A 23,581-nucleotide genomic window follows, 5' to 3' on the forward strand; every position below is an offset into this window, starting at 1 on the left:
AAAATTGTTATAAAAAAATGTTACCCTTTTACAAAATCAAGCTTATAATTAATAATTTAATAAGAAAGAAGTGAAGTCAAAATTAAACCCGTTTATAATTAATAATCTAATACTTAAACAGACTAGGAAAAAGTCAACTAAAAAACCAAACCCAAAATCTCAACTTAGGTCTTTACTAATTAAGTTCATAAAATTAAAATAAAAAAAAACACTAAAAAAGTCGTTGAAAATTTGAAAGGAATTATTTGATGTTATCTTATTAAATTAGTTTTTGACTATTAAGAGAAAGATTTGAGAAAAAATTATTAAAAAGATTTTAGGAAAAAGTTGTTAACATAGTATCTAATATCCTGAATAATAGAGAAAAAAGATAGAGAAATATGCAAGGAAGAGAATCAATCAGGGGCGAGACTGGTACGTGTATTTTAATAACCACAATAAATCAAACAGCTAGGAAGAACCAAAAGAGAAAGCAATACTAGGGTGTGTCCACCCACCATCAATTATCAAAGAGAACTGAGCACAATAATCTAACCTTCAATTCAGCGCTCACTTTTCCCTGTTCAGAGAGAGCGCGAAGCTTAAAAAAAAGAACCGCCACTACCGCCACTACCGCCACTACCGCCACTACCGCCACTACCGCCAGGTTTTCTCTCTTTGAGATTTTACAGTTCCCACTTTAATAAACTAATCGATTTTCATGGCTAATTTTGCGCCGTTTGCTTCTTGTGATTCTTTTAAGTCAAGTTGTTATATAGACGCGATTCGAATGTTGCCGTTTCTGTCTTTTTTATATTGATACTTGTTGTTGCTTTTGGAGTTAATTTTATTTCATGGTGATAAATGAAAGTTGAATTTGCTTGTAATTCATTCGGAGCTTGTAATTTTTTATCTGGTTCTCGTCGTAGTTTTGTTATTTTGTAGGTTTAGGGTTACATTCAGGATTTAACTTTATTTGGCTATTGGTTTGCATTTGGTTGTAATTGATTCTGGATGAATTTTCATTTGGAGTGGTTAAGAAATAGGTATCATTTGATTTAGGTATTGAAATACTAGTCCAATTACTTTTCATCACACGGAAGCCTAAAACCATCTTAGTCCTTTTACTTGAGAATTAAACTCAAATAATTCTTGAAGGATTGATTGATATAAATTGATACTAAAAATGTAAGAGTTTTTTTTTTTTTTTTTTAAAGAATTGATTTGATATTGATCAATAGCAGTGAACATCTTCTGAAGACAATTAAAGAAGGAGCCAATTCAACTTCTGAGGATGTACTAGTTCTTTATTGTATAAAAAAGTAATTCTGCTTTAATTGCATAAGTTGTGTAATCTTATGGTCAAAAGGTTTATCTATCATTACTTAAGATTTTTTTTTTTCTTTATACATTATATTTGTAGTGCCATTTGGCAACTTGAACACCTGATCTAACCTTCCCCTCTAGCAACATTTAGAGGGTCTCTTACCATGCTAACATATTAAAGTTCAGTCTGCAATTTTTTTCAGCTGGCAGATCATCAATAAGGGTTGATGGCAATAACACCTTTTAGTAGTACATCTACTGCACAATGGGGAATTCATCCTCAGCTCTTTGTAAGATCCAGTATTACAGGCAAGGTTGCATCATCCAGCCACAAGTGAGTTCTATGATTGAATATTTATTTTGTAGTATGGAAAAAGTAAAGTTGTTCCTTTAATAACAATTTATGGGGCAATCATTGCGTGTAACAAATTAACTATAGGTCTGTGGTTTGCAGCCCTAAAAATAATTTTCATTATTCATATTGATGCAAGCATATATTTCTATTTAATATTGTTTTCTCTATAACATCACCAAGATCAACTGGGATATAATCATAAGTTAGATGTAATTTGTAATTTTGTTACTTTAATTGTCATTAACAACAATTTTATTGTTTGGGTGTGGCCTGAATTATCAGATACTAGGGAATCTTTCTATACTATCTGTCTGTAAGTATTGTTGGATTTAGAGGGGGACAAAGCGAGAAAGTTCTAGAAACTATGCTTTCTTGTTCTCCTTGAGTACATAGTTTATGCCAGACATCCATATATATAGACTATTAATAGACCTGGTGGCAACTTTTTACTTAGTTAATACACATCATCTTGAATAGCAGCATAGCGGCTTGCTTTATAAACTTGGGATGACTGTTATTTTAATAATGTAGTACAAAATAAATAGTTTATAGCATACATATTAACATTCAAAGACTAAAGAAAACTCTAAAGTTAAACAAATGCATAATAAAGAATAAAAGTGGCATTTGCACCTTTACTCACCATCAATCTTGTAGTAATAAGAAAATATTAATGAAGTCAAAAAGTTAAAGATTATAGTGACATTAATAGAAAAAATAACAAATACATAAAAATAGTAGACTGTGATCTGGGAAGTTTAAAGGATGTCAAAAAAAGAATGGAACACTGGGAAAAAGTAGTCCTGTTAAGTGTGACGGAACAATATTCAAGACAGTAGTTTTTGTGTTTGGGATGATCAAGGACGGGTTTAAAATCCTACTATTGAAGGAAGAAACGCATTTGAAAATTGGAGAGAAATCACAATTTACCCTGCAAAAACTAAATAGGATGCTCTTTCAGCGGGTAAATATGGGTTTCTGAAGCCTATATCATGATAACATTGCTATTTGAAACCTGTGGCATCTGAGGGTTGCTCCGTCCTGCTACTCCACAGTGCAATATTGACTAAATGACATTTTATCATGTGATACACGAATCCAATTTCCAACAAATAACATATTTAGCACCTACCCAACAGATATACTCAATTTCCAGCTTGATCATTGTGCTGGATTTTGTAATATGTTTAAGTCACCTTGCAGTGTTACCAGCAGGGTAAGCTTCATGGCTGCATCAAGTTCAAGCTTTTTTTCTCGAGATTCCACACTACTCAATGTGGCTGCACCCCAAACTTTTAATCATCGCAAGGGATCAAGGTTGATTGTTAGAGCTGATGCAGTAAGTCTGAAATGCAGCCTTGAGCAGCAATGAGTTCCTTTTGTGGATGTGCTTTAAATATATGATAGCACTTTTTGAAAGTATGTTTCTTATTTAAAGTGTATAAAGCCCTTGGGCTGAAAACCCTTTATTTGTCAACATGCAGGATTATTATTCTGTCCTTGGGGTTTCAAGGAATGCTAGCAAATCTGAAATTAAGAGCGGTAATGTCCATTTGTTGCCTTATCCTCTACATGATAATCTCTCCATTATTCAGCTCTGTAATGATCTGTTAATAACCTTTATTCTGCTAGCCATCTATTTTTAAGTAAAAATATTTATCTCTGTAATTTTACTTTTTGACTATTAATGATTACCCACTATTTTGTGATTCTTTCTGTTTTCTTTGACCTTTGAGAAATCAAAATACTTTTACTTATTTGTGTGTGTATGCAATGTATGTATATGTATACATCTGTGTGTGTATAAAGCACACAAGAAAAGTTCGTTGAAGGAAATCTAGAACATAAAATTGTCAAAGAAGTATACTAGAACCTACAATGGGGATTTGAGTAATTTCATTTAGTTGCCAGGATCGATTAGTATACTACCAAACAAGAGCCTATTACATTTTTTCATTAGATATGAGAGCTCTCTCTTTGTTTTTTTTTTCCAATGGACTTCTGTTCCTACCAATTCTAATTAAGCATAGGGTTACCTTTCCACACCAAAAATTTAAATTAGTTGGAATTATTTACTCCTTGGTTTGCACTTCCACATTTTACTGAGGCAGGAGGATTTTGTATAGAAGGGATATTGGCTATAAATGTGGTATAAAATTGTTAGGTAACCATCTATAGTGGTTTGTTATGATAGGTAGTTACCCAATAATTAGTTAAATATCTGAGTTAGTTAGGTTAGATAGTCTGAACAATAAATGATGTTGCTTATAAATAATAGAGATAGATAATCTTGCATTTGTGAGGAAAATCTATGACCCAAGAATCTAGAAAGTGAGACTTATCATCCCTTTCACGTATTTTCCTTGTAATATGGGATAGTTCTGCATTGACAATACAAAATTATTGAACAGGAAACACTAATTATTTGGACAAGCACTGTACTTGATTTAAAATGTTGGTATAAATTGGAGTAGAGATCAATAGAACATAGTAATTGTTAGGACTTAGAGAGTATAGGAAAGGAGAAAAAGAATAGAGAAAAAGAATAGAGAAATAAGGAACTGCTGAGCGGTTAAGGGGGGCGGGACAAATGTTTATATAAGAGGAGCTCTTTTATTGTTTTCGGTAGACAATTAGAAACTTGGCTTGTGCAGACCGGTCTGAGTACCTGGTGAAAGAGGTTAAGCTCCTGATATCTCATTGTATTCTTGTTTCTTGATGTGAATACCATACTATATGTTGATTCAATTGCTTGTGCTATTCTTTTGACTTGAGAGAGAGAGGAAGATAGTTAGGATTCATACCTTGTTACCTAACAAAGTGGTCTGACCTGCCGGATCCGCTTGGGAGGGGACTGCCGGATCAAGAAGTTGCCGGATCAAGAAGCTGCTGGACCAAGAAGTTGCCGGATTACTGTACGGTGAGAACAAAAACGATGGAAGGAAGAATGAACGTAGTCGAGGGACGATTGAAGCACATTGAGATGGCCGTAGACGGGTTGAAGGCAGAATCAACGACGAATCGTCAAGAGTCTATCGCGATGCGCAAAGACATCCAAGAACTGATGCGGATGATGGGTGCGCACACCAAACACGCCGATGAGAACTCCGACGGAAGCCAGGGTTCTGTCAACGACAATCAGAGGGACCGGCGCGACGACGCAAAGGGGGAGAGAGATGGGGAGCGATCAGAGAACCTACCCAATTGGAGGCAAAGGGTGGAATTACCCATCTTTGAAGGACCCGACCCTCTGAATTGGATCAACCGGGCCGAAAAATTCTCAGAAATACAGAAGGTGGCGAAGGCGGAGAAGATCGAATTGGCCCATATTATCATGGAGGGAAGCGTCGGATATTGGTTTAAGTTTTGGAAAGATAAAGCGAGCGACCGATCGTGGGAGGGGCTTAAGGAGGCTTTGTTGATCAGGTTTGAGAGTCGCCACTGTGGCGGCATTTTTGAAAGGATGGCGGCGATAAGGCAAACGACCACCGTGGAAGAGTACGTTCGGGATTTTGAAGCACTGGCCGGACAAATGAAGGAGTTTTTGGACGACCAACTGTTGGGTATTTCCTGGCGGGCCTAAGGGAGAAATTGCAGTGCCAAATACGGCCACACGACCCACGAAATTTGATGGCGGCAATGAAAATTGCATGGGAGGTCGAAGAGGCACTACGCGGGTTAGGTCTGAGTGTTTGGGCAGCACCCAAGGATTCCTAGTTGTGGGGTCGAACAACGGGAGGAGGGGCGGTGGTGGCGAGAACCGAAGCGGCGAGGAGTAACCCGGGGAGGATTGTCGCAACTGAGAGCGTCGGATCGGCAAGGAGAGACAGCACGACGGGTAGTGCGGTGAGAGAAGGAAATCTTGGGGGAAGTGATGACAGAGGAAGAAACTCGCGGAACCTTCCCTACCCAGAAGTTTTGAAGCGAAGAGAAGAAGGGAGGTGTTACAGATGTGGGGGACCTTTCAGGTCAAGGCACCAATGCCCTGAGAAGAGTTTACGAATAGTGTTATTGGCTGAGGATGAAGAGGATGTAGAAGAGGTGGTAGAAGTGGAGCTGAAACGGATGGAGCTCTCGGCCTTCTCGGCTGGCGGAATAGGATAGCGTTGCATGAGCAGTTTCAATTCAACCTTGGGGACAAGGTTGATCTTCAAGGGGGGAGTAATGTTAGGACTTAGAGAGTATACGAAAGGAGAAAAAGAATAGAGAAATAAGGAACTGCTGAGCGGTTAAGGGGGGCGGGACAAATGTCTATATAAGAGGAGCTCTTTTATTGTTTTCGGTAGACAGTTAGAAACTTGGCTTGTGCAGACCGATCTGAGTACCTGGTGAAGGAGGTTAAGCTCCTGATATCTCATTGTATTCTTGTTTCTTGATGTGAATACCATACTATACGTTGATTCAATTGCTTGTGCTATTCTTTTGACTTGAGAGAGAGGAAGATAGTTAGGATTCATACCTTGTTTCCTAACCGTAATCATATTAGTGAAACATATTTTCTCTTTTCTCTTGTTCCACCTAACTCTAATTTAAACATCCATCATCCTTTCCGTCCATATTTACTTCTGCTGTAGTGCTTACAAAGATTGGAACTCATCTGTTCTCACTCTGCTTTATTTTCTGCTGACTGTGATCGTTTCTGTCCACCAGTTATTGTTATATGTCCATTTTTATCCCTTTGTCCTTCTTGTTTCATCTTCTCTCGTTGTGGAAGCACTTTTACCCCCTCAAGATTGTTTGTCCATTTTAATCTTTCTGATTGAGAAGTTGTGATTAATGAGGAATTATTTGCTGGATTGTGCATGTTGTACTGTGATTAGTGCCTAGTTTATCATAGAAATATCAAAGTTCTTGCTTTTTCACATTTCAGCGTATCGGAAGCTTGCCCGGAATTATCATCCGGATGTCAACAAGTGAGTAGTTATTATTATTATTACTACTACTATTATTTTCTTATTTCATAGATTTGACTGTCTCTTTTTCTGATTATGCCCCTTCCTGTTTCGTTTTGACACTCCCCCACCCCTCACCTTAATGCAATTGTACCTGTCTTGTGAATTTCATTCAATCATATTTTTACTTTGGTCAATAAAGCTTTCTTGAATTACTTTAGCTGTTCTTTCTTGTTTTATGATAATTCATTGCATACTGAAAAAACAATGCTTATTCTTTTACTGTCATTTGCGTAGAGGTTTTATGTGAAGCAAAATGATGTTATTTGTTCAAATTGAAGACTTTAGTACCAAAATGAAATTAAAATTGAGCTTCACGGTGTGTTTGGTATATCTATGAAAATTGAATGAATTTTTGTTTGGGTAAGCTTACTAAAAAAAGTGATTTTAAGATAATTAAATGTGTATAGAAAAAAAAGATTTTTACATTGTTAATTACAAAAAAGGATACGAAGTTGTTTGGAAAAAGGTTGAAGGAAGAGAAACATTGGTGGAAAATTTGAGGATAATTTTTTTACTTTTAATTTCTTAGGCGTATGAAAACAACTTATTTTTCATTTTTTTAGTAACTTTCAGCTCAGGTCCAAAACACTGTTATTTTCAAACTACCTTTTTCTATATAAAAACAAGAAAAAATAAGCAGTCCCAAGTGTCAATTTTGCTAGTTGCATAGTTTTCTGGAGTAATATGCATTCTGAATCATTTTTGTAAACATTGGATTTCATATTGTTAAACAAGTATCTGTATTATCTTGTGTTGCAGAGAACCTGGAGCTGACCAAAAGTTTAAAGAAATCAGCAACGCATATGAGGTAAAACTACAGATTGTTGAACTCAGCTTGTCATTATGCATATGCCTAATAACAACTTGTTTCTCTGAATAATTTCCGTTACAGGTGTTATCAGATGATGAGAAACGATCCATATATGACAGATTTGGAGAGGCTGGACTTAAAGGTTCTGGAATGGGGATGGGGGTAAGTTACCTCTGATGATGTATGATTTAATTTTTTATTCTCGTTTCTCAACGAAGGATTTCTCTGTTATGCCAGGATTTCAGCAATCCATTTGATCTGTTCGAATCATTGTTTGAAGGCATGAATCGCGGTGGAGGTTCGAGAGGTTCTTGGAACGGTGCAATTGATGGTGAAGATGAGTATTACAGTCTTGTTTTGAACTTTAAAGAAGCAGTTTTTGGCATAGAAAAGGAAATAGAGATAAGCCGATTAGAGAGCTGCGGAACTTGCAATGGCTCAGGGGATAAACCAGGGACTACACCAACCAGATGTAGCACTTGCGGAGGTCAAGGACGGGTTGTCTCTTCAACAAGAACTCCGTTAGGTATCTTCCAGCAGTCAATGACATGCTCTTCATGCAATGGGAGGGGCGAAATTTCAACACCTTGCAATACATGTTCTGGGGATGGTCGGGTGAGGAAATCGAAGAGGATAAGTCTGAAGGTCCCAGCTGGTGTGGACTCTGGTAGTCGTCTAAGGGTCCGAAATGAGGGGAATGCTGGAAGGAGAGGTGGTTCCCCTGGCGACCTCTTCGTAGTTATTGAGGTTATCCCAGATCCTGTCCTTAAACGAGATGACACTAACATTTTGTACACCTGCAAGGTTTCGTATATTGATGCAATCCTGGGGACTACAACTAAGGTTCCTACTGTAGACGGAACGGTGGACTTAAAAATTCCTGCTGGGACACAACCCAACACAACACTTGTTATGGCTAAGAAAGGTGTTCCCTTCCTTAATAAAAACAATATGAGAGGTGATCAGTTGGTTCGTGTGCAAGTTGAAATCCCTAAAAGACTCAACAATGATGAGAGAAAGCTTATTGAGGAACTTGCTGATTTAAGCAAAGGCAAGACTACCACAGGTAGGAGATAGTATTTTCTAGGAACCTGTGTATCTATCTACATACCCTTTTTATACTTTCACGTATATTCTTCTTTCACACAGATGCATCTTTCTTGTTTACGCCTCTCTGAGAGGGATTACATTGTGTTGGTGGAGGTTTTTCATTTATTCTTAGAAACAGGCGGAGAAGAAGAGCAGAAGAAATAAGAGATCTTTTTCTTTCATTGGAATTTATTCTATTTTGGAGTAAGGTGGGGTTGATCTTGAATTATGCTTTAGGTTCAGTCCCTCGTTATTTCGAAAATTTATATGGTCTGAGAGAAAAACTAAAATAATTATATTTTCATATATTGTAAAATTGTATATTCCTTATTTACTAGGATGGGTGGCAATTGATTGTACATAGTTGGAACAAATCTGAATAATAGTTGTTCTCAGCATAAAACCATTTTTGACAGGATTGAACATTAAAAGTCAAGTGCTTTATTGTAGTTAAAATAATGTTAAACAATTAAATGAACAACTTAATGTTGAAGTGTTTCTTATTTATTACAAATAACCAACAAAATATACTCTGCAAAAAATTATTGAAGTAAAACAAAATAAAATTTAGGTTTACAACCATACAAGACTATACCAATACAAGCAGAAAGCAAAGTGGACAAAGAAGTTGTCTAGTTGAAAAGAAACTAACAAAAATATTTTCTTTTATTTATTATTAAAATTTTAGAAAACGTTTCTATGATAACCCAAAGTTGTCAACTTTTTGACTCATGATGTTTTTTATTGGTTGGTTTGTAATATTTTATTAAGAAGGTGCATTTTGTTGTGGAGGGTATTTTTGGAAAGTCATTTAAGATTCTCCTTTTCATTTCGCGGTTTCATTTGAGATTTTCTCTCTCCACCATTTTCATTTCTGTCATTTTCATTTTATGTAGAGCATTGCTTTCATTCTTGCGGGTCTTCTTGTCGATCGAAAGAAATTTTTTTTGTGGAGCATTGCTTTCATTCTTGCGGGTCTTCCTATCGATCGAAAGAAATTTTTTACTCGAGTTGGAACTTGTACACGTTTTTTGTATACAAAAGATCATAATTATAAATGTTGGATAAGATGTACTGATAATATATTATATGAATAAAATTTCAATTTTGATCTAGTACGTTATGTACTAGTGTTGTTCGACCATATATATATATATATACGTGCTCTACTCACACTTAAAAGAAGTCTCATCCATTCAAGAAATATGAAAAAATGACTGTAAAATAAATGTCGGGAATTCGCATTCCTATTATTAAAGTTTTTGTGTAATTTTAAAATAAAGGGAATTATACTTTGATTTGATTTATAAGTTCTTTCTATAGTTGGTTCATTATCGTAAAGCCATTTATTTAAAAAAAATTTTGTTGATTCAAGAAAAAGTTGTAGCTGGATTTTCAAAATACAAATATATATAGAAAGATATCTATATATATTTTTTTCATTAAAAATTGAAAAAAAGAATGTGATTTTTTATTTTTAGTTAATCTAATATTTCTTCTTTGGAATATCTGCAAATTTTTTTTTCCGAATTCTATCCTTTTACTATCATAAATTTTTTTCAATATGAAAAATGACTGTAAAATAAATGTCTTTGGCTACTTATGTGTCCACAATGACTCCTGCAATACAAGTTTTTGTATAAAACCAGATTTTTGTTCATATAATCGTTTACAGGGGTCCTTGTAATCGATTACAATGGCCAAAGAGGCCCACACTTGATTACCAAGGCATAATTTGAAAGGTTTTGAGTCTAGATTCTAACAAAATAAGAATCAACTCATTTGAAGTTTGGTAAAGAAAGTTATGAGCAAAACAATCAGCAAAGGTCAGAGGTGGCAAAAATGTATAAAACTTTAACTTTAAAGAATTAACTGCACCTACTCAGATGTCCAAAAATAAAAAATTAGTAGTCATTGGAAAGAGTTTTGAGTCTATTTCCTAATAAAAAAATAATCACATCATTTGGAGGTATGTGGAAAAATTTATAATTAAAATAGTCATCAAAGGTCAAAGTTGACAACATCTCACTCAAATTGCCTTTGGGGAGTGACGTTCTCACAACTGAGTTCAAGACTTAGTTAACATGATCATCACACCAACATTGGGTCTTTCCTCCACCATGGGTTGCCCAAACCTCAGTTTTCAGGCTTTACTCAATCTTAAACACTAAAAAGAAGTCTCATCCATCCAAGAAATATGAAAAAATTACGTAAAATGTCTTTGGCTACTTATGTGCCCACAGCTCGCTCCTGTAGCACAAGTTTTTGTACAAAATCATATTTTTGTTCGTGTAATCGTTTATAGGGTCCTTGTAATCGATTACAATGGCCAAAAAGGTCCTCACTTGATTACCAAGGCATAATTTGAAAGGTCTTTGAGTCTAGATTCCAACAAAACAAGAATAAACTCATTTGGAGTTCGGTGAAAAAAGTTGTGAGCAAAACAACCAACAAAGGTCAGAGGTGGCAGAAATGTATAAAACATTAACTTTAAAGAATTAACTGCACCTACTCAGATGTCCAAAAATAACAAATTAGTAGTCATTGGAAAGAGTTTTGAGTATATTTTCTAATAAAAAAAGAATCACATGATTTGGAGGTCTATGGAAAAGTTATGATTAAAATAGTCATCAAAGGTCAAAGTTGATAGCATGTTATCTCACTCAAATTGCCTTTGGCTACTTATGTGTCCACAACTGGCTCCTACAGCACAAGTTTTTGTACAAAACCAGATTTTTGTTCGTGTAATCGTTTACAAGACCTTTGTAATCGATTACAACGTACAACATGGCCTACACTTGTTTCAAGCCTTCACCTAACTTATTCATGACACCAACATTGGGTCTTTCCTCCACCAAGGACTGCCCACAACCCAGTTTCCAGGCTTACTCACAATTAAACATTAAAAATAACTCTTATCCATTCAATAAATATTAAAAAATTACGTAAAATGTCTTTGGCTACTTATGTGCCCACAACTGGGTCCTGCATTTCACGTACCTTGGTTCAAAAACATATATGGGATTTGACCTTTGCTGACTATTTTAATCATAACTTTTCGTACAGACCTTCAAATGATGTGATTTTATTTTATTAGAAAATAGACTCAAAAAGCTTTCCAATGACTATTAATTTGTAATTTTTGGACATGTGAGTAGGTACAATTAATTCCTTAAAGTTAACGTTTTATATATTCCTACCACCTCTGACCTTTGCTGGTTGTTTTACTTTTAACTTTCTCCACCGAACTTTAAATGAGTTTATTCTTTTTCTTTATTAGAAAATGGACTCAAAAAACTTTTCAACGACTACTAATTTGTAATTTTCCTATCTAAAATAAGAAACATGAAACAATAACTTGAAAGTAAACTCATTTAGGAAGCTTATAAAATGTTGTTTTTGGGAAATTAACTGTATCTAATACAATGGTCTAAAAACTATGGGTTGCTAGTCATTTGAAAACTATTTGAGTCTAGATTCCAAAAAAAAGAATTAACTCATTTGGAGTTCGGTGAAGAAATTTAAGAGCAAAACAACCAGCAAAGGTTAGAGTTGGCAGGAATATATAAAGCGTTAACTTTAAGGAATAAATTGTACCTACTGAGATGTTAAAAAATTACACATTAGTAGTCATTGGAAAGAGCTTTGAGTTTAGTTTTTAATAAAAAAAGAATCGCATCATTTGGAGGTCGGTGAAAAAAGTTATCGTTAAAATAACCAGGTCAAAGTTAACAACATGTTATCTCACTCAAATTGCCTTTGACTACTTATGTGCCCACAGCTGGCTCCTATAACACAAGTTTTTGTACAAAACCAAATTTTTGTTCGTGTAATCGTTTACAAGCTCATTGTAATCGATTATAAGAGACAAAATAGGCTACGCATGTCATAGATGCATTGAAAATTGGTGATATCATTATTCATGGATGATACTCAATCGCATTGGTCACTTTGTTTATTCACATTCCAAACAACAACATATTTGACAATGAGAATAACAAAGACATTAAAACTTCAATTAACTTTAACAATAACCAACTAAAGTAAAGTTTCATCTTTTATTTCATTAAAAAATTGGGTACAATAAACTTATTTGTTCATCTACGTACAATTTTGTATTCCTTTCTATAACAATTCAATACAAAAATCACTTGTGTTTCACTCTATTTCCTGTGTATAGGGTTCTAAGCACCTTGCTCTTGTAACGCTTTTGCGATCAGAACCTCACAAACCTCTGCACACTGGGTTGGTTGTTGTACATGCTTCCCAAGCTTACAAAGGCAGTGTTTATGTCAGATTCTGCACGAGACTTACTTTGTACATTTCTCCTTTTATTCTTCTCTTCAAAGCAAAACATACTTTGTTGAAAAAGAATGATGAACACACAATTGCATCAAAGAGACCAAAATAAGAAAATGCGAAATCCCAAAAACGAAAAAAAAAATTAAACACAATAGCGAAAACCCAATGCCAAACCCAAAACACAATGAAGAAAATGGATAAACCCATTTACCTTGCTCGAACCACCATGGTCACTGGAGAATGCCATTGTGCACAATGAGGAATATGAGAGCGAACGAAATGGATGACAAAATGAGGAGAGCGGACTTTGGGTTCGTCCCACGCAAATGAGGACCTTCACCAAAGGTTGAAGCTTTGGGTTTGTACCTCGCAAATCACGAGCTTCACCAAAGGTTCGAGAGATGACAAAAATGGAGGGAGAACGAAAATGAGGAGAGAGAACCAGAATGAAGAGAGAGAACATAAATTGGAGAATATGAGAGAAGGAAGAGATCAAATACGGTGAGGGATAATTTTGGAATGAACAATCTCTTAACCCTGTGACCTTTTTCACGTCACATTTTCATATTTTAATTTTATTCTAAACTGATCAATGAGACACTGACACGTGACCTTGTAAAAAAATTGTTAAAATATAGTTATCAAAATATCGGGATCCTACATTTTTTTAATTATTTATTATTATAATTATAACAAAAAAATAAAGAAAAGACAATCATTAATTATGGTGCTCTTGTAGTCGTAAAAACACTTATTTCTTTTTCACTTTAGCAACATAATTGACATGTGTGCAAATCACTATGTATTTCTACCTAGTTGTGCATTCCTTCTCTTTTTTGAGCATTTATTCTCTTTTTGGGTTGAAATTTGAAATGGGACCGACATGTTTCTTTTTTCTTTTCAGATATGGTTTTGTTTTACTATTTTTTTTGTATACATTTCCTTATTTTACAAAATTACATATACTAACTTTATCACATTATTGACAATTATTTTATAAACGGGTAATTAAATTAGGACCACCATTTTTGTTCAGTATTTTTACTTTCTTTTTTAATGTTTTGTCGTAAAACAATTAAAATTTTTCAGTATCTTTCTTTCCCTTTTTTTATCTTTCACATTTGCACCTATTCAGCTAAACAACAATGTTAATATTTTTCTAATATCCTTATTTTATTAGTTTTTTTTTCTGAAGTATTGATTTTTAAAGGAGTCTATTAACATGCATACTTGTACTTTTGTTTGATGTGCGAATTTAGCTTCGAAAATTTTAATTGCACAAATTCAGTAATCATACTTGGAAGGATTTTAAATTTGAGTTGGTCATTCCATTTTCCATCTGATAATTAACAAATACTATCAAACTTGTTTGAGATGGTAATGTATAATTGAGTTGACACCACAATAAACATAAAACTAAAAGCACAAAAGGAAAATTATATTTTTAACACTTATTATTTTCCCTTATTTTCAGTTTACAACCCTTTTGTGAGAACCTGATAATTAATACACTAATTCATTCTCTGATCAACACTATTAATGCACCTGGACACGTCAAATTCCACTCACACTCCCACTTCATGCGTTTGCCAAGTGTCACAGTGATAGCACTCTGAGGACGTTAGTGGAAGACAAGTGGTTTGTGGAGAGTGGGAGTTAGTTTCTGTGCAGGAAGGGAGTGAATTTTCAGAAAAACTCTTCCCATTCTCTGCACGCAATCACTCTCTTTCTCACGAAACTCTAGCCTTCTCCATCTCTGCATTCTCTTCGAACTCTTTCATCTCCTCTCCGAAGTAACTCACCATAATCTCTTCTAATCTCATTTCAGACCCAGTAGAAACTTTCCCTGCACCGTGAGCATCAATTTGATCCGAACAGAACTGAGAACTGAGCTGGTAAGTTCTCGTTCTGCATAATTATCCATTTAGTTCATGCGAACCAAAATTCTGGTTGCATGCATGATTAGAAATCTGATCTGTTATGATTTTGGTTTATTAGATTTAGTGGAAGTGGTTGAGTGAACTTCTGGATAGAAAGCCGTGAGTGCAAGAGTGAAATTCTAAGCAATTGGAAGTACACTGCAATAACAGGTAAGGGAAGCTTTAGTAATTTAATTTAATATATGTTTGACCTGTATGACAGTAATGAATTATGATGGATGTCTGAAATGTATGCAATATATGAATTTTGAATATGCGTGATTGAGCAGAATTGAAATGGATGTATATCAGGAATGTTGTGTGAAATTATGCAGTGAATGAGATGTATGAGTTGTAATGTGATTGATTTCTGCATAATTTTGGAATGATAATGATCTGAATTGTATGTTGATAATGATATGTTTGAAACTGGAACATGGAAGATTCTGTATTTATGGATTGATAGAATGAATTATGGAATGTATGAGATTTATGTTAAAGATAAATTCTAAGTTATGAATCGTATGTAAAACTGTGAAATTCCCGTGTTTGAAAATCTGGAAAATCTGATCTTCTCTGATTGATGGTGTACGCTCGTCATCGAACGGTCTTATACCGTTCGGTTTCACTGGAAAATAACTTAGAGTAAGAATTCTTTCATTTGGAGAGGATTCGGATCGAGAACGAGCGTTATTTGTGTGCAGAGTTAGGTTTGAGCGTTCGGCTCAGCTTAGCGTGTCCAACCATTTAAAAATAAATTGAAGAGTATTTGTACGCACGGTTTTGTTCACCAGCGTTCGTCATAAGTGGCGCTCAGTATTATACTGAGTGTTCGTCCAAAGGAACTCTCGATCTTAGATTGAGCGTTCGTTCCAGTTAGCGTTCGGTCTGATACTGAATGTTCGTTCCTATGCGCGTTCGTTCCCATGCGCGTTCGTTCTATTTGGTGCTCGGTCATTGACTGGCGTCCGTCCTAAGCAGTGTTCGGTTTTATAATTGAACGCTCGTCCTATCATTGATTCGTGAGCGAACGTATATGGTGTTCGTCCAAATTCTTATTTAACGTTCGGTTTTTCAATGACAGTGTTCGTATCTGAATCTTATCATATTCTGGTTATTTATTTAAATATATCTAAATTATAATGATCCTTTTTATTCAATCTCCAGTATTATACTTAGAATTATCCTAAGTATTATTCAGATCTTCTTGATTCAATCTCAATTAAATTCTTAAGTGTTCTTAACTTACGTGAATGGATAAAGATTCGTTTCTTTCGTTCAGAAACGAGGCTGCAGTGCACTGTAATACAGTTGTCTTGATCTATTAAAGAGTAACTTGTAGTTAAATTAAGAGAGTGGATCACAGAATGAAAATTTGATTAAGAGAAATTGTGAATGTGTACGAATGATGATTTGAATGGATTTATGAGATTTGGATTGTGAATGAGCGTTCCAAGGAGGAACGTCTCCATGATGTGAATATGAGAAGTAGTGTAGTATGACCATGGATTAAGCTACTGATGGCTGTTCATCCTGATATTCCGTGATTGCTCATCCTCAGGTAGAGGAGAGTAGTTCATGCGTGGGAATGGCAGGAGGCCCTAGTCCTTATAGTACTTGGGCTGATAAGGGTTAACCTCGGGTGGCAGCTGTTGAGGGTATCCCAGTTACTACATCACCCGGGTGCAGGAACGCCTGTAGATACATGGATCATACAGTCCGGACAGTCTTTAATTATGAGAATTTGGATGAGTTACTGTATGCGTGGATATGTGTTTAATATTGTATGAATTATATGACTGATTTTATATGTTAAATCATGTTGATTGTATTGAATTAAATTACCTAAGCTTACCCTTGCAATTTCCTTGTGTTGTCTACTGTTTCTGTATGTCCGTCTTGTCAATGCAATGATCATCCGTTGTGGATGTGAGCAGATGGTGAGACACCCCTTGAAACTATGCTGGAAGAAGAAAATTTGGAGGATGCCAATCTTGTGGAAGTTGAAGTTAAAGCTGAACAGTAGAGGCTCGTCTCCGTAGCAGCATTAGTTAGTTTTATGTGCTGTATTTTTGGTAGTCTGTATATATAGTTCTGCAGAATTGTTCATGCAGATCTGTTTTGCATTTTGCAGAAATTCTGAACATTGTAAAGTGCTGTATGTTCAGTTTTAAATTTTGAGCAGCTACTGTAAATCTTAAGACTGCACTGTAATTTCTGTAAATGTAATTTGTATTCTGATTTATGGTAATTATCATTTATTGGGATGTTACATTTCTTGGTATCAGAGCAGTTTTGTTCTTTTAAGGACATGTAGGGTATGAGTACACTATGTTTTCGTTGTGTGCTTATTGTGTGTTGATGAGTTATTATTTTTAACTCTTGAACATAACTAACGTGCGTTTTCTCTGAACCAGAAAACGAATGGCGCCTAGACTTCCTCCCCCACCTCAGCCAAACGAGGCTGACTCTTCTAGTAATACCAGGATGTTGGAGACAGTCATTGACAGGCTTCAACAACAGAACACCACTTTGATAGAACAGAACGCTGCCTTAATGAGGCAAAACCAGGAAGCACTGAATAGTTTGGAGGCCTCACGTATTAGCTCTGAAGCAACTCAGAGGCAGTTGATGGACCTGCTGACCTCTACTAGAGGCACACCAGGAGCCTCTTCTTCTAACGCTGCACCTCATGCAGAATGGAGTTTGGAAAGTTTCCTGCAACACCATCCTGCCAAATTCAATGGAAAGGGGCTTCCTGATGAAGCGGATCAGTGGCTAAGAGATATGGAAAGGATTTATGATGCCAAGAGGTGTCCAAATGAGAACCGTTTGGCATTCACAGAGTATTTGTTGACGGGTGAAGCTAGCCATTGGTGGTCCAGTGTGAAGATGCTGTTGACAGAATCCCAAAGTCCAATTTCTTGGGAAGTTTTCAGAACCAAATTCTATGAAGAGTACTTTCCTGACAGTGTACGGTTTGCTAAGGAAGTGGAGTTCCTTCAATTGGTGCAAGGCAGTATGTCTGTCTCGGAGTACACTAATAAATTCAAACATCTGGTCCGTTTTAATACCATGGCAACCAGTGAAGAATGGCAGTGCAGGAAATTTGAAAATGGGCTGAGGAGTAATTTGAAAGTGTTAATATCCTGCTTATGTATCAGATCTTTCCCTGCCATGGTTGAAAGAGCAAAGGTATTGGAGAAGAACGTTGCTGAGGCCGAGCAACAGAAGAAGCAGCAGTTGAATAGGGGGCAGGTTGTATCCAGAAACAATACGAACGTAAGAAGGTCCCCATACGTTCGTCCAACTCCTGCACCTGGCGGATCACAAGCCTTGGTCACTGTTGGCCAAACTGGACATCAAAGGAGTTTGACGTGCTATCAGTGTGGAGGACCACATTTGAGATGGGCTTGTCCTCAACTGGCTGGAGTAAAGCATTGCAACAAATGTGGGAGGAATGGACACTCGGATCAGGAGTGTAATATGGGAGGACGTGCGGTGATGAGACCGCCAAATGCTGGAAGGACTTCACAAGGGAGAGGTGGACGTGCACAAGCCACAGGAATAGTTTATGCTATTACTGGTGCTGAGGCTGCTCGTTCAGGTACACTCATCACCAGCACTTGCTTACTGTTTGGAAAACCGTGTGATGTGTTGTATGATTCGGGGGCAACTCATTCCTTCATCTCGAAGGCGTGTGTTGAGAAGTTGGGGCTAGTGGAGAGCGAGTTACAGTTCGATCTGGTGGTGTCAACCCCAGCGGCTGGTGGGATTAAGACATCTACTGTTTGTGTAAGATGTCCTATAGAAGTTGAGGGGCGTAGATATAAGGTCAATCTTATTTGTTTACCCCTGCAAGACTTAGAAGTAATTTTGGGGATGGATTGGTCGGCTACCAATCGGATCCTCATTGATTGCGGGAAGAAGGAGTTGGTTTTTCCCAATGAAGAAGAAGAAGAATTGTCTCTCACTCTCGGTCAGTTGAAGGAGGATATCATGGAGGGAGCAAGCTGTTTTCTGATAATGACGTATGAAGATAATGGGGTAGAGAGTTCGTCCAACAATGATGGCAGCAGAGGACGAACAGTAGTGGATGAGTTTCCAGATGTTTTTCCGGATGAAGTCCCTGGTCTACCTCCTATCCGTGAGGTTGAATTCACAATTGATTTGGTAACCACTGCGGCACCCATCTCGGTTCAACCTTACAGAATGGCACCAGCGGAATTATTAGAGCTCAAGAAACAGATTGAAGAATTGATGAACAAGGGGTTCATCCGTCCAAGTGCTTCACCTTGGGGAGCACCTGTATTGTTGGTCAAGAAGAAGGATGGCAGCTCACGGCTATGCATTGATTATAGACAACTTAATAAACTGACCATCAAGAACAAGTATCCTCTTCCAAGGATTGATGACCTGCTGGACCAATTGCATGGTGCGTGTGTGTTCTCTAAGATTGATTTACGTTCGGGCTATCATCAAATTAGAGTGAAAGAGGGGGATATTCAGAAGACTGCATTTCGGTCTCGTTATGGCCATTATGAGTATGTGGTGATGCCCTTTGGAGTGACTAACGCACCTGCAATCTTCATGGATTATATGAACAGAATCTTCAGACCGTACCTTGATAAGTTTGTTGTGGTGTTTATTGATGACATCCTCATATATTCCAAGAGCTTGGAAGAGCATGAAGACCACTTGAGGATTGTCTTGAGCGTGTTGAGGGAGAAGGAGCTGTATGCCAAGTGTTCAAAGTGTGAATTCTGGATGAAAGAGATCCAGTTTTTGGGGCATGTTGTTTCTGCTGGCGGCATTGCAGTGGATCCAGCCAAGGTGAAAGCAGTGCTGGATTGGGAGAGTCCACGTTCAGTCACGGAGGTTAGAAGCTTTGTGGGACTCGCGGGCTATTATAGGAGATTCATTGAGGGATTTTCTAAAATAGTAGCCCCTCTGACTTACCTCACCAGGAAGGACCAGCCATTTGCTTGGACGGATAAATGTGAGGAGAGCTTCCAGGAATTAAAGAGGAAATTAACGAGTGCTCCTGTGTTGGTCATTCCAGACACGGCCAAACCTTTTGAAGTGTATTGTGATGCATCCTATCAGGGTTTGGGCTGTGTACTGATGCAGGAACGGAGGGCAGTGGCTTATGCTTCCAGGCAGCTGAAAATTCACGAGAAGAATTACCCCACACACGACTTGGAGCTAGCAGCAGTCGTGTTTGCTTTAAAAATCTGGAGGCATTATCTGTATGGTGCAACGTTCCAAGTATTTAGTGATCACAAGAGTCTCAAGTACCTCTTTGATCAAAAGGAATTGAATATGAGACAAAGGAGGTGGCTTGAATTCTTGAAGGATTATGAATTTGAACTGTTGTATCATCCTGGGAAAGCAAATGTGGTGGCTGATGCTTTGAGTAGGAAGGCAGTAAGGGTCTCGGCATTGATGGTGAAGGAGTGGAATTTGGTGGAGAGTTTTAGAGATCTAAGATTACAGTTTGATGTAGGAACGGACGTTATCAGATGCTGTAATCTTAGAATTTCCAGTGATGTATTTGACAGAATTTGGATGAAGCAACGTGAGGATGAAGAATTGGTGAAAATCTTGAACGTGCTCGGTACAGATCAGGCTAAGGGATTCAATGCTGGAACGGATGGCATGTTACGTTACAGGGGTAGAACTTGCATTCCAAACGATGGGGAACTGAAAAGAATTATATTGGAGGAGGGACATCGCAGCCGTCTTAGCATGCATCCTGGCATGACTAAGATGTATCAAGACCTTCGTTTATCCTTCTGGTGGCCAGGAATGAAGAGTGACATTGCACGTTTTGTGTCAACTTGCTTAACCTGTCAAAGAGCCAAGGCTGAACACCAAAGACCAGGAGGATTGCTGCAGCCATTGGAAATTCCAGAATGGAAGTGGGATGGCATCTCCATGGATTTCGTGACTCATCTGCCTCGCACAGTCCGAAACCATGATTCAATTTGGGTGATTGTGGATAGATTAACTAAGAGTGCCCACTTCCTAGCCGTTAATTTGAAGATGTCCATGACAAACTTGGCCAAACTGTACGTTAGGGAAATTGTTAGATTGCATGGAGTTCCTTCCAGTATTATATCAGATCGGGACACGAGATTCACATCTCGTTTTTGGCAGTCATTGCAAGGAGAATTGGGAAGCAAACTGCAAATGAGTTCTGCATATCACCCTCAGACGGATGGCCAATCTGAACGAACCATCCAGACTCTTGAAGACTTGTTGAGAACGTGTGTGATAGATCATATGGGAGTATGGGATGAGGTTCTGCCGCTTGTTGAATTCACGTATAATAACAGTTATCAAGCAAGCATAGGAATGGCACCGTTTGAAGCTCTTTATGGAAGGAAGTGTAGAACTCCTTTGTGCTGGTTCCAAGAAGGCGAGACTGCATTAACCGGACCAGAATTAATCCAACAAACAACAGAGAAAGTGAAACTAATCCAAGAGCGTTTGAAGACTTCCCAAAGCAGGCAGAAATCGTATGCTGATAAGAGAAGAAGACCCTTAGAATTTGCTGCTGGAGATCACGTGTTTCTGAGGTTGAATCCAATCACTGGTGTGGGAAGAGTTCTTCGTCCAAAGAAGCTTTCTCCTAAGTATGTTGGACCTTATCAAATTCTGAAGAAGATTGGAGCAGTGGCGTATGAATTGGCTTTACCACCTCAACTGTCCAACCTTCATCCAGTCTTTCATGTCTCTCAACTCCGCAAATATATAGCTGATCCATCACACGTACTGGAGTTAGAAGATATCCAACTTCGGCCAGATAGAACACTGGAGATGCAACCTGTTTGTGTGGAAGACAGCCGCACCAGACTCTACAAGGGAAAGGATGTTCGTCTCGTGAAAGTGGTGTGGAATGCAAAGACTGGTGACTCAACATGGGAGGTTGAAGAGGCTGTGAGAGAATTGTATCCACATCTATTCCCTGGTAAGCTTTAGAATTTTCGAGGACGAAAATATTTGTAGTTAGGGGGAATGTGAGAACCTGATAATTAATACACTAATTCATTCTCTGATCAACACTATTAATGCACCTGGACACGTCAAATTCCACTCACACTCCCACTTCATGCGTTTGCCAAGTGTCACAGTGATAGCACTCTGAGGACGTTAGTGGAAGACAAGTGGTTTGTGGAGAGTGGGAGTTAGTTTCTGTGCAGGAAGGGAGTGAATTTTCAGAAAAACTCTTCCCATTCTCTGCACGCAATCACTCTCTTTCTCACGAAACTCTAGCCTTCTCCATCTCTGCATTCTCTTCGAACTCTTTCATCTCCTCTCCGAAGTAACTCACCATAATCTCTTCTAATCTCATTTCAGACCCAGTAGAAACTTTCCCTGCACCGTGAGCATCAATTTGATCCGAACAGAACTGAGAACTGAGCTGGTAAGTTCTCGTTCTGCATAATTATCCATTTAGTTCATGCGAACCAAAATTCTGGTTGCATGCATGATTAGAAATCTGATCTGTTATGATTTTGGTTTATTAGATTTAGTGGAAGTGGTTGAGTGAACTTCTGGATAGAAAGCCGTGAGTGCAAGAGTGAAATTCTAAGCAATTGGAAGTACACTGCAATAACAGGTAAGGGAAGCTTTAGTAATTTAATTTAATATATGTTTGACCTGTATGACAGTAATGAATTATGATGGATGTCTGAAATGTATGCAATATATGAATTTTGAATATGCGTGATTGAGCAGAATTGAAATGGATGTATATCAGGAATGTTGTGTGAAATTATGCAGTGAATGAGATGTATGAGTTGTAATGTGATTGATTTCTGCATAATTTTGGAATGATAATGATCTGAATTGTATGTTGATAATGATATGTTTGAAACTGGAACATGGAAGATTCTGTATTTATGGATTGATAGAATGAATTATGGAATGTATGAGATTTATGTTAAAGATAAATTCTAAGTTATGAATCGTATGTAAAACTGTGAAATTCCCGTGTTTGAAAATCTGGAAAATCTGATCTTCTCTGATTGATGGTGTACGCTCGTCATCGAACGGTCTTATACCGTTCGGTTTCACTGGAAAATAACTTAGAGTAAGAATTCTTTCATTTGGAGAGGATTCGGATCGAGAACGAGCGTTATTTGTGTGCAGAGTTAGGTTTGAGCGTTCGGCTCAGCTTAGCGTGTCCAACCATTTAAAAATAAATTGAAGAGTATTTGTACGCACGGTTTTGTTCACCAGCGTTCGTCATAAGTGGCGCTCAGTATTATACTGAGTGTTCGTCCAAAGGAACTCTCGATCTTAGATTGAGCGTTCGTTCCAGTTAGCGTTCGGTCTGATACTGAATGTTCGTTCCTATGCGCGTTCGTTCCCATGCGCGTTCGTTCTATTTGGTGCTCGGTCATTGACTGGCGTCCGTCCTAAGCAGTGTTCGGTTTTATAATTGAACGCTCGTCCTATCATTGATTCGTGAGCGAACGTATATGGTGTTCGTCCAAATTCTTATTTAACGTTCGGTTTTTCAATGGCAGTGTTCGTATCTGAATCTTATCATATTCTGGTTATTTATTTAAATATATCTAAATTATAATGATCCTTTTTATTCAATCTCCAGTATTATACTTAGAATTATCCTAAGTATTATTCAGATCTTCTTGATTCAATCTCAATTAAATTCTTAAGTGTTCTTAACTTACGTGAATGGATAAAGATTCGTTTCTTTCGTTCAGAAACGAGGCTGCAGTGCACTGTAATACAGTTGTCTTGATCTATTAAAGAGTAACTTGTAGTTAAATTAAGAGAGTGGATCACAGAATGAAAATTTGATTAAGAGAAATTG

The 23,581-nt window shown here is 37.2% G+C and overlaps 1 protein-coding gene across 4 annotated transcripts; it reads left to right on the forward strand.

Moving 5' to 3' along the window:
* Positions 1–449: 449 nt before the first annotated feature.
* LOC124824657 (chaperone protein dnaJ A6, chloroplastic-like) lies at positions 450–8,697 on the forward strand. 4 transcript variants are annotated; one of them, XM_088103441.1, is made up of 8 exons: positions 450–646; positions 1,492–1,639; positions 2,864–2,999; positions 3,145–3,202; positions 6,531–6,573; positions 7,375–7,423; positions 7,508–7,588; positions 7,664–8,697. In XM_088103441.1, exons 2-8 carry the CDS (start codon positions 1,533–1,535, stop codon positions 8,501–8,503), a joined length of 1,314 nt encoding a protein of 437 aa, XP_087959567.1. In that variant the 5' UTR covers positions 450–646; positions 1,492–1,532; the 3' UTR covers positions 8,504–8,697. The 4 variants fall into 4 exon arrangements, with proteins under 4 accessions (XP_087959567.1, XP_087959566.1, XP_087959568.1 ...); XM_088103440.1 differs by having other exon boundaries at positions 1,509–1,639; XM_088103442.1 differs by having other exon boundaries at positions 1,509–1,639; positions 2,873–2,999.
* The last annotated feature ends 14,884 nt before the right edge of the window (positions 8,698–23,581 follow it).

Source organism: Vigna umbellata, chromosome 1 (assembly GCF_029865625.1).
Source record: "Vigna umbellata cultivar VRB3 chromosome 1, Vumbellata_1.0, whole genome shotgun sequence".
Lineage (NCBI taxonomy): Eukaryota > Viridiplantae > Streptophyta > Magnoliopsida > Fabales > Fabaceae > Vigna > Vigna umbellata.

Bases quoted from the DNA above. Each gene is read 5' to 3' on its own strand.
- LOC124824657 (XM_088103441.1), top strand. From the start codon at position 1,533: ATGGCAATAACACCTTTTAGTAGTACATCTACTGCACAATGGGGAATT. The intron at 3,000-3,144 runs GTAAGTCTGAAA...GTCAACATGCAG, and splicing joins TGATTGTTAGAGCTGATGCA to GATTATTATTCTGTCCTTGG. The intron at 6,574-7,374 runs GTGAGTAGTTAT...CTTGTGTTGCAG, and splicing joins TATCATCCGGATGTCAACAA to AGAACCTGGAGCTGACCAAA.